The sequence below is a fragment of the Xiphias gladius genome, chromosome 7, assembly GCF_016859285.1.
Source record: "Xiphias gladius isolate SHS-SW01 ecotype Sanya breed wild chromosome 7, ASM1685928v1, whole genome shotgun sequence".
NCBI lineage: Eukaryota > Metazoa > Chordata > Actinopteri > Istiophoriformes > Xiphiidae > Xiphias > Xiphias gladius.
In genome coordinates this window covers 23389585-23401802 of record NC_053406.1, presented here as the reverse complement: position 1 = coordinate 23401802, position 12218 = coordinate 23389585, and the positions used below count along the sequence as shown (strand labels likewise).

The window sequence follows — 12218 nt, the reverse complement described above, 5'->3', positions numbered from 1 at the left end:
CCCACCTCGTGTTCAGCCAGAGTTTTTGTAGTCGTTTGCAAAAAATTGGTCCCCTAACAAATGCCTTACTGCCACATCTTCATTAGACCATGGCTTTTTTTAATACATTTGGGTCTTAAACACTGCCACGTACTGGAAACAATTAACACCACTGTGTTACTAGCTGCCCTCAACATGTCCTTACCAGAGGCAAGATCATTCTACCCCACACTATCCTGGTCCCCAAGAACCCAGTTTTATGTTAATTAGGCCGAGTCCCCTTCAGAAGACCTTGGCTGTCCACCACTACACTGTAAACAAGCAAGGAGATACTGCTCTCTATCTTTGAGCTCATGCCCAAAGAGCTATCTAGATGCATTAACATAGAGTTACTACTAAAGTTAACCTAGCACTGGCTTGGCTGTCTACGATTAATCATTCATGCCGGCAGTTTATTTTAGAGTCTTGTTTGAAGAGGCAATCATCCACATTTTCTTCAGATGGAGCTGTGAAAGTGGAACTATCTCCTTCCTGCTGCTGTGAACCACATGGGGAGATGATTCCTTGCTGTCAAGACAAATGATTTAAATATTGACATCAAACACAAAAGGAAAAGAAAGAGCAGCAAAGGAGTCATGAAGCATTCGCTGCAGAAAAGTCCCCTCCGTATGAGATTTCACTAGTCCAAGAGGATTCACAAAGTCGAAAGGGACTTCACATTATCCCCAGCCTCTAGTTTATCATACATCATCCATAGAGGGCAAAGTGAGGACATGATGTGAAAAATAAACAGGTGAGGTCCCTGGACTCAGTGGGAAATCATCTGTGGTTTAGGTTCTTTTAAGAGGGAGTATTATGGATAACAAGACTCGAGTCCAGTCAAGTCTTGGGGTGGATTTTGCCACAGATCTTGGCCACACACGAAGCAAGTATCCCTCACTACTTCACTAACTTTTGCCATGAAGCACTTGCACCATTTGAACAAGCAATTCTGAACAAACTCTCTATTCGATGTCCCAACTGGAAAAAAAACAATACCGAATTTTAAGTGGGGGTGTGAATCACAGTTGCTGTTAGATTACTACTTTTATATCAATTTTCAACAAACCACCTGTTTCAATAGAGGTGGGTGTGTCACTCTGGACAACATATGACTGTTAATGAAACTGAACAACCATAGGTGAAAAAAATGTCACACAGAAATATCAAAGACATGCACAAGTTACACAGAATAAATTTGTCGCAAAATTGGAAAATAGCCCCCTTTACCAGGATGCAATTGTGAGGAAACTACACTGCTCAGTAGTATTTCAGACAAAATAAAAAATGCATGCCAGACTTAAGTATAACAAACTTTCAATGAGCAAGGCTAATAAAGGGTACCATCACTATGAAGTAACAAAAACCTCATTACCCCCGCAAATGACTTGATTACAGGGTAAACCCTGCTGCAAATATAAGCATGTCACTGTAGCCCCCTCTTTTCCTGCCTGTGTGTTACCCAACACACTGTAGAGTGTAAAATGAAGAGACATCAAAGTACATTTTTAGCTGCTAAAAGAGATGAAAACAAATGCTAATTAAGGAGTTATTAAAAAAAATAAAAATAAAAGTCCAAGCCTGTAAATAAAGCGAATGGTTTCTGCCTTGCTATTATAAGGCATTGCAGGCTTTGCCCATATTGTCCCATGGACAAAGTTCCTGTTTACTATTCTAGTCAGCATCCATTGCTGGGCCTTGGCAGTCTCTTGTATTATGTGTCATGGTGGAGAGTCGAGACATTTTATGCAGTGGCAGGTGCTTTATTCAGTGGCACCTCGGCAGCTTTTTGTGCTGGGAAACATCAGAAATAGCACTCCAGCATGTCTACTAGCATGAGGAAGTGGTCAGTGGATCAATAAAGAGATGATCGGGTGACCAGGGCAGGCGTATCAGGAAGATGCTAAGACTATGCCTGTAAGGCTCATCTGAAGCCCAGAGCTCCCTGTCATAACTGCTCATATCTGTCAGTGGGTGGGGAATGAATACCAAGCATGAATAATAGATTACCACTGATATTTTTAGGTGAGCCGAGGCCTCCAATCTTGCAGCTCATCTCTGGATTCTTGATTTTACTTATTTATGGCTGCATCTCCTTGCGAGAGAGACAAGAGTATTACTCAACCCTCTGCGCCTCTTCCTCTGTCCAATGAAGAACTGCAAAATGTTGAGTGGTTCTTGAAAGCCAGAAAAATGTCAATGAGGGAAAATGTCACAAAGTGTGTTGCAAGTGCTTTTCTCAAGTATTGGCTGACACTACCACAAAAAGTTCAAAAAGAGCCAGAGTTTGAATGCAATTAAGTTGATATATTGATTATTTTCTTTTCTAACTGCAAACTGATAGAGACAACACATACAGACAACTACTTAAGGCATAAAAGAGCAACATGTTGAATATGGACATTGTAGAGATGAAAACATGTTTTACTGCAAACAATGAGATAAGATGGACAGCATTAGGTCAGCAAACAGCACATTATTTGCACATCTCAACAAGCACGCAATACTTAGATGTGTTGTGTTGCAAATTATACTCAAGGAAATGATCCTGCTGGAGCAGGGACACTTTTGAAATTGATTTTTCCTTCAAGTACAAATCAACAGTTCTGCTGAACTAAAAATAGTGATGTCTGAAACCACAACCTTCTGCCATCATCTTGAAAAAATATGGATAAAAGAGTCTCAAATAACGCCACACTATGAAGTTTGTTTGGTTTGTCTGCCGTTTTTGATGCCATTCTATAAGATTTTATCGGACAAAAATTTGTTTGTTTGTTTCACAGGAGTATAAAAAGCCATTAAGAGAGATCAATGAGCAAGTGGGATGCAAATACGGTGACACAGCCTCACAAGCGATTAAAGATGAAAAGAGAGGGAGATAAAGGAAAAGAGAAGCAGGGGAATCTTATGGGACTTTGACAGCCATCTTGCCTGCATCTCAGATTCCATGGCTGGGGTGTTGTGAGCTCTGCCTCTGGGAGTGGGCCTCAGATGGATTACAGTAAGAGTAATCTCAATACATAAATATGAGATGCCTTTCTTCCCAGGGAACGCTCTTTGCTTTTTTGCCATATTCAATGTTTGTCCATCATCATCTGTCCATCATCCTTCTAGCTATGCATGCCACCAGTCCCTGCCCATTTCAGCCTCCACTGCCTATAGCTGCCTGCCTCACGCAGACATTTGGTCTGGGTTAAAAAAAAAGCAAACGTTTCACATTCACTATCATCTGTCAGTGCAATAACCATAGCATTGTAATTGCACTGGCCTATATTAATAATGAAAGCCACTGATTGCTTTGTGCTTGCACCTGAAAAATCATTACTTGACTGAGGTTAGCTATAACGTAAATTCAAATTCAAACTGGTTTACGGTTAAATCTAATGGAAATGAGCGGAGCCGCACAACTGTGTATACAATCCAACTCAAGCATCCTGAGCAGCAATATATTAAATCCAGCAATTACTAATTCAGCTGACTCAACTGAATGAGTATGATCTCACAAGAAACTGATGCATGAACGACCGATGACGACGTAGAAAAAAAGAGAATTCAATTTAATATTGAATATTGAATGTTCTCTCAGGAGAATAACAGCTTCCGTCTTGTTACAGAATGCCACACTGGCTGGTGTCTGGTGCGAGTAATACACAAGTCACTCACTTGCCATCGAAGGGGTTGGCTCCAGGGATGATGTGGGTGCTGTCCCTGCCAACTAGGAAGCGTACCCGGTCATAGAAAGTCTGCAGGTTGCTCTGTGCCGAGGACATCTGTGTCTCCTGGATGATGTCCAGGGGGTCCGGGGAGCCCACACACAGAGACGTGGTATGACAGGTTGCCTGCAGACAGCAGTCTGGATCCATGCAGTCCACCAGGCCATCTGACAAGGTCAAACAAGTCACACACACACATGCTCTTATCAAACGACTACTTGGACACACACCTGGCAAAAGAAAGTAGGCATATTTACTTGCATCATTGGGGCATTATTCATTTTGACTGCTTTTTTATTACATGACTGGAGCCCTGTCATGTAGTCATCCTGGAGAACATTCAAACATCTTTAGCAATGCTTATGGGTCTCTGTCTGTAATTTAGATGAAATAATACAAGACAGAAAGAGCTGCTGCGCAATGCACTTTACTTTGCTGAAGTGGGTCATCGAACTCCCTACCCTTCGCATTCAGGGGCCTATCTGGCCAGATGGGTGATAAAAATAAACCCTTCCCTCAGGAGTCAGTCAAATCCCCAGCAGTACCCAGTCTTTGCCATTGAGAGCCCTGTGGTCCCTGAACAGTGATGGGGAGACAAATCGCCCCTGCATAAATAAGAGATGCTAGCGCGCAGCTCAAGCCCAGAGTGAGGTCTGGAAGAAAGGAAGTCACGTCTCCCACTTGGCCTCAAGAGTGGTGCAGCCCCCTGGCTGGCTCTGTGTGTGTGCCTGGCTCTGCTCGGGGCTAGTTAGAGGGCAGAGCAGGGACTTCCTACTGAGGACAGCACATGCTTGAGGCTTCAGGCCAGCTAATCTGCTTTTTAATAAAAAAAAAACTGTTGTCCAGGTGACTCACTGGAAGCCATTCCTCATCCTCACCTGAATAAGAGTACAACTGAGCCCGGAACCCATAAAGCAAGTAGAGTATACTCTTAAGCACAAATGTGGTTAATTCTATAGTCAAACTGTGTCTCGTTAAGAGTCCCCGTTGATGCTTATCCAGTGTCAGAAAGTACTGTTGCATGTTGTTTGTGATTTTACCTCCATCGTTGTCCTTGATGTCACTGCAGGCAGTTTCCATAGAGGTGTCACAGCCAGTGCCCCTCCAGCCCAGCTGGCACACACAGTACCAGCCATTGTTACCCAGAGTGCACCTACCATTTCCATTGCACAAACCAGGACAGCCCTCTGTGTAACAAAAAAGGACAAAGACAGAGGTCGGCGCAGAATATCACATAAAGTATGTTTAATGGGAAACAGATGAATACTGTATATAGTCTGTAAACAAACTCCAACAATAAAATGATTAAAACAATGCAGCTTGTTGATGAAAATGGTTATTTGCTAATATCTCTGTGGTAGCAATAGACTTGAGTCATTTTAAAATTTTAAATGGGTGAGGGTGGCTGTAATGACCCTCAGCCGAAGTTGATTAATACGATACACATTGTGTAGCTTCTCATATCCCTTTGCAGTAAAATCAGATAAGAGGAATCTTCTAAATCAATATTCACTCATTACTACAGTAGATTGGCCTTCTGTGTCTATACTACTACAGCTGGGTAATGAGAGCAGTGGTGTATACGCTGGCGTTCTTGCACATAATTGGATCTGTTTTTATGTGATTTTCGAATGTGACAATCATTACAATCATAGCATTACTGCTACTATTATCTGCAAAAAAAGAACGAGCTGCAACAAAACTGCATTAGTTATTGAAAAAAAAAAAAGATCTATATAAGTACTTGCTGTCTCATTTGATAAATTGTCTCCAGGCTCTTCTTAGAAATCAGTAAGATTATCCCTTCAGGGAAAGTGTGTGTTCTGTTGTTAACAGAAGCGGAATGTAAAATAAAATAGTGGGAAGTGGATAAGGCTGAGCTCGATAGCATAATGCATGGGAGGGCTTCGCTTGCACTAACTGTGTTCCCGGGCATGTGACCCCAGGGAAGCTAAAAGCAGGCTGGAGCAGAATGACAGGTGAAACATTCCTCTGTTGCTCTCGGGATAGGTCTACGCAAGGGCATAGATCAAAGGATTATCTCGCCCATTTTTGTAGGGCTGTTTGGAATTTATCTGGTACCTTATGATACGTGTCCCCTCGCTGAAGCAGAGGAAGAGGGTAACATCTCTAGATTTCAAACGCACAAGTCTGTCACAGTTTGTGTTGTTAACAAGCCGTCTTGATAGAGAGAACGCTAAGCTGACCCATTTTATCAACTAGAGAGAATGGGGTGGCTGTCTCGATGCTCTTGCATCACACAGGGAGAATAGGAGTTTGAGAATGAAAGAGAGATGAGTGCAGTGAATGGGAGACATCTATTAAAAGGCAGAGAGATCAGTTGAAGGAAGAAACAGTGACGAGAAAGAAACAGATAAGTAATAAGGAAGACAAAGGTAGAAGCAGCACCAATAATAGATGGCTACTGTAGATCACATGGTTAGCTGAATAATGCATCAGCTGCATTTTGGTTTTTTGCTGTACAGAGTAAGAACAGTATCATGACATGAGTTATATACAACCATGACTCAATGAACAATCCACATTTATACATATTATTGCACATTTATGCCTTATAAATTGGGATTTAAAAACAGTAGCCCCAAAAGCAGATGTAAATTTCGATTTATATGAACAACTCTGACAAATCATCACCAAATAATATCCCCAACCTTTCTGTGATTCCTTTCTGTTATCCTGTTCATCTAATACAGAAAGCCACTTTATCATATTCTGCTGCTATACAAGTTTCATATTAAAATATAATGAAGCTTTTAGCCATGTTGACTGTCCTTTTAAGAACAAATTATGAAACATGGAAAGACCAACCTGCAATTTTGCTTACTCAATTGCAGCCATTGGTTTATACTTTACACATATACTATGAAATAGAAACATTGGTTTTTGTTGAATTGCTCCTTTGAATCTGGAACAGGTAATTAACAAAAGAAGCAACCAGCACGCAGACTATTCAATAATGGGGATAAATTACGGAGAAATAAATATTTTATGAAAAATAAATAACCCTGTCTCCATTTCTTCTTATTTCCCTGAAGAGGGGGACTCACTAATGCCATTAGAAAGTGTCTTGCCTCCTAGACATGTCTGGCCATTAAGCATCCTTTTATTGAGTAAATGGACAAAACAACACTGGTTAGACCAGTGGAGACAGATGATTAGTAAGCTCTGAATGTTTATTACAAGGATAAATAAAGATCCCCTCTCTGTTGGCACCAGTTCAACATAATTGGCAGCCCTTCCAGAGAGGAGCCCCTGCTGAGCCCTGCCCAAGCCTGCCTGAAACAGCTCCAAACGTGAGGGTGCAAGTGTTCGAAGGACTCCTCTGGCAGCCGATCTCATGCCAGGTGGTCCATTACCAAGGACACAGTGAGAGCGAAATAAGGTGCTGGAGGCTGAGAGGCAGGGTTGCTGCAGAGCCTCCACCCCCTGCTTGCCCTGCACCAACCAGACCATGAACTCTTTTAATTAGATAGGATGCGGCCTCAGCACCTATCAGGCCCTGCTCACAGCTGCACACTCATCCATTATACATAGCACAGGTTATGAAGCCCCTTTCCCAAGATCCCAATATTGAGAAAACACAGCTGCACAAAAACCAAATATTCAACACGTAAAGAAAGCAGCACAACTTGACTCACCAGGTGCGAAAGTGCTAAGTGGAGATTACTGTGTGACGATATGGCAAAAAGTTGATGGGAGGTGGAGATCTTTAGAATGAGCTGTTTGGGGCAACAGGAGGTGCATAGTGTTTGCATATGTCAATGTAGGGGAAGAGCATGGGGTGTGTGTGTGTGCATGATTTGTTAATGCTGGCTGGAGTTACAATGGGAGGAGGGTAAAATAGAAGGAAGGAGGAATGCCATACCTTTCACTACCTTATCCAGATAGTGAGCTTGGGAGATAAAAGACAGGACATATAAGGGAGGTTTGAACAGTGCCACTTTCATGACAAGACGGCAAGGCAAGGTGTTAGTTTACATTACAAAAGGTTAAAAAAAAAGAAAAGAAAAAAAAAAAGGAGGAGTGCAATCATGAAGCGAAATCATGCATTACAAGCAACACAACAAGTACGATCCAACACAGAGGGAGAAGGACTTGAAACAGAATTAAGACGGGGGGGGGGTCGGAACACAGAGAAAAAGAATAAGAGAGAGAAATAAAGAAAGAGTGAGAGAGAGAGGGTAAAAAAGTGATATGTTCAGAAAGAACATTTCAATCTATCCCCATTTATCAACCGCCGGGATCGGCAGAATATATCAGGGGAGTATTTCAAAAGCAAGATGATTGATGCCCATATTATCACCCTTAAATCTCTCAAGCAATATCAGATAGGAGGTCAGGATGTTCAACAAAAAGCGCTTTTAATCTTGAAACACCTCTATTGACGATGAGGTCACCAGAGGCTTAGGCTGTGGCAGTGCCATATCGGACCTCCTGTGCTCCACAGCATGGGGCTTGGGGCCACCGCAGAGCTCTCAATAATGAAAATTGATTTAAATTGAGATCTTTGGCCTCTTAATGGATGACACTGAGGAATATTCTTGTCGAGGGAGTGGGGATCTCAATATGGCACTTATAAAAGGCCCATCAATAATGTAAGGCCGGCATATAAAACATTCAAAGACTGAGTCAAGGCTCTGTACTCAGGCAGGTCTGCTCCGAGATATGCATAAGAATACTGTGAGAAAAATTATCTTTATCTATTTCAATATGCAACAAAGTTTTCACCTATAAGTCCAGCATTCTCAACTTTTGTCCCTTCACTGTATTGTCTCGAATGTTTTCAAGTGGACGGGGAAGAGATGGCCATTGTGTTCCCACTTCCTCTGTGATCGATATGGAGCATTATTAATGCAAATTCTTTTGGGTAGTTTAACCTATGAGAATGCATCATATTTTATATAATTGCCGCATATTTTGGATGTAAAATATTAATCAGTCACTGGACTGATTGAACTACAACATTCAAGTTAATGTGGAGTAAAAATATTTCCCTCTGAAACAGAGTGGAATAGAAGTTTAATGAAAGAAATGTATTAAAATACTCACGCACCAACATCTCAAAATTGCATATGTATGTACATAACTTGAATAAATGTATTTAGCTACTTTCCACCAATTAAAACAAAGAAATCAAGAAGAGAGTAGTGAAGCAGGAGAAGAGAGAAGAGACGGAAAGAGACGGAAAGAGACGAAAAGAGACGGGAAGAGAAGCAACATAGGAACAGAAAGGTAAAGTAGCATTCTTGCAAAGCAGGCATTGCATAGCATGTCCTCTGGATGGTCTCCTCTGATGTTCAGAGGAAGTTTGACAGTCCATAAAATATCATAGAGCTAACCGCAATAAAATACTCATCTTAATGAGCTCATGTTACACTTTAACAATGAAACTGTCAAACCTCAGAACATCCATCACCATAACTCAAAAATATCTTCATGCTGTCCTTTGGGCAGTGGACGTTTCAAATGGAGGAGAGAGGTCAACTACTGCTTACCTATGACAACAGGTTGGCTGCATCTGTTGTTGCTAGTATTTACATATCAGCACAGTCACTAATTCCTTAGGACAAACAAATGCTCGTAACAGTACTTCCACCTCATCTGGGACTCCACATCAGCAGACATATGGAAAGTGCATTCTCAATATTAGGTGTTGTGTACACTTCGCAGAGTTAAGTTGGCTCCTTCTACCTCTTAACTATTAAGAATTTTAACAATAATAAAAAGAGCCAACATTATGATCCCATGAACCACTGCTAGCATACTCTGCTAAAGGATTATAAAATTCACTACTAATCACACAGCACTAAACTACTTTACTATCTGGCAACACTGTGAAAACTAAAAACTTGAGGTTTAAATGAATCAAGGTTTTCAAGAAAGCTCTTGACATTCAGTCAAGGTCGTGAAAACTTAACTTCTGCAAGCGTTTACAGAAGAACAATAGTTAGTATAAACATAGAGCTAAGAGTGGTGGTTGACCTGCTCAAAATGACACACATGTGAGGATTTGAAATTAATAGCAAATGGAAAGGGGGCAGAGAAAGAGATGAGGAAAAGGATGAGTAAAATGAAAGGACACCTTAGCACATTCCCACATTAAAATGCATGAAGGCAAGCCTCAGATCCTTGAGTAAACCTGTTCATGCTTTACCGAGTTGCACAAATTCAATTAAGCATGCTTCTCCCTCTCTTCTCCAACTGGACCCTTCCCCTCACACCCAGCGCTTCATACATACGCACACAGACAGCCTATGCCTTTGTTGGCCCCCCAAACCCCTCCCAAACACACAGACATACACACACATAGACACACGCAGTCCCCCACCCAAACCAAAACTTCTTCCCATCCTACCAATAGTGCAGTGTTCTCCGTTCCAACCGGGACTGCATTCACATTTGCCGTCCCTGCAAGTGCCATGTTCGTTGCAGCGAGGGTGACACGCCCTCTGGTCACACCCATTGCCCATCCAGCCGTCGTCACAGCGGCAGGTGCCTGACACACAAATGCCATGGCCACCACAGTCCGCTGCACAAATCTCTGTGGGAGACAGGGACATAGAAAAAGACAGAAAAGAGAGTGGGGGAAGACAGACAGAGAGGAGGGGGGGGGGGGGGTATAGAAGTGGGATGGAAAGGGAAGACAAGGCGGTGACGGGACAAGGCAACAAGGGTGAAGAAAAGACAAATCCAGGAGTTATTGTCAAGGAAAGACGGCCACGCTCCACTACCTTGTCTGATGGCAGCTGAAAAGAAATTCCTGCACCTCATAAGGGGCAATCCTTTCTGACAATACAAATCTAATAAGTCCATTACAAAGAAAAGACATGGATTGTTGCGGCCTTAGCCGACTTATTCTTCTCCTTCCCTCTTCTCCTCTTTGTAAATTCACCTCTTTCTGTCACAAAGGAGGTAAAGAGGAAAAAATACACAGCTGGAACTTCTTGTAGAGATGGCAGGAATATCAACGCTAGAATTTTGATTAAACTGTAATTTTTTAATTTCCTTTGTTGTGCATGCGGTGTTCATAGGGTCTGCCACATGCTTTACTACTGACTATAGGCAGGAGGTAAGGCTCCACAGAGCGATTCGAGGCTTAAGATGTCAATGTGCTGTTTTTATTCTACCTAAGTGCAGCGTACCAGAGGAAGAAGTACATTCATGGAAAGAAGGAGACTGAGAGAGAGAGAGAGAGACACACACAGTAAAGCTTGGTTGGAACTATTGTGAGGCAGCTGAAAGACCTCCCGGACAGGCTGTGATAGAGCCTGGGACATTACTCTTGTCTCATGAACTCGAGGGAGAGTATGACAAGACCAAGGCTCAAAGAAATTAAACACTGACAGATTACTTATGAATCTCATTGAAATGTTAACCTCTCTATTAACCATTCTGTTCTAAAAGAGGCTTAGCGGTATGGGCAACGAGGAACAAAAGCCATGTATTCCTGGCTTATTAGCCAAGCCAATTCAAATATGACCACAGGGGACCAAACTGGAGGTAAAATCTTTTAATAAGTCAATTACTGCCTTAACAGTGCCTATTTTGTCATTGCTACAAATTAAATTTGAGGGGTATTTTCACCCACAAACCATAACATGACATAACCAGCTTAAAACGCTTTTTAAAAATCACTCTCCCCTGCTAATTACAGCTAAGCACTTTGTAAGACTATGCAAATGCTAATTTTACATCTGACTTTTGATTTAGAGGTACGGTATGCTAGCAGCATTTGAATCAGTGCCCCTTATGCCTGCTCTCTCTCACTCACACACACACACACACACACACACACACACACACACACACACACACACACACACACACACACACACACAGACAAAAATCATTACACATGTAAACATAAAATATCTGAGTAGTATTCAGACACAGAGGTCTGCTCATCTATCATTTTCTAGTAATTATTTATTGTGGAACCATGCCTTCTACATCCTCTAAACACAAAATTAACGCTGATAAACTGGAGGTGCTCATGAACATAATGGACATCATGAGTGATCTCATTAGCGCATATGTTGAAATAAAATGTAAAAACTGACCCTACCAGCTCCTTTCTCAGAATCATTAGAACACATACTGGTCAGAGATAACAGACTGAAACTGACTTTGAGACAACTGTCCCCTTGTAACAAAAGAAGAAACCTTTAACATAATAAAGATGCAATTACAGCCTGCAGGCAAAGTCTCATAATCCCTGGACAGAAGAGTCCACAGTGAGAAATACCCCCATCCCCATGATGGGATTTGCACTAAAGGACTGTGTAAACAAACTTTCCTCTGGGTGGGGGAATGGCAAAAATGGCATAAAAACACACATATTAAAGGACATAAAACCTTGGGCATTGTTTTATGGCTAGTAACAGCATTACTACCAACCGTGCACACCCAGGTTGTACTGCTCCAAAGCCACATGAGAAAATGAGTCTGTGACTTAAAAGTATTGGG

General features: G+C 41.8%; 1 protein-coding gene across 1 annotated transcript in view; it reads right to left on the bottom strand.

Annotated features, from left to right (window-relative positions):
* tenm4 (teneurin transmembrane protein 4) overlaps positions 1-12218 on the bottom strand; it is a 147722-nt gene that overhangs the window by 43619 nt on the left and 91885 nt on the right. Inside the window, exons 14-16 of the mRNA XM_040130790.1 lie at positions 10108-10293; positions 4772-4918; positions 3682-3898 (exon numbers count right to left, since the gene is read on the bottom strand). Of these exons, the coding sequence (XP_039986724.1) occupies positions 3682-3898; positions 4772-4918; positions 10108-10293 (550 nt within the window). The remainder of the gene's footprint in view (positions 1-3681; positions 3899-4771; positions 4919-10107; positions 10294-12218) is intronic.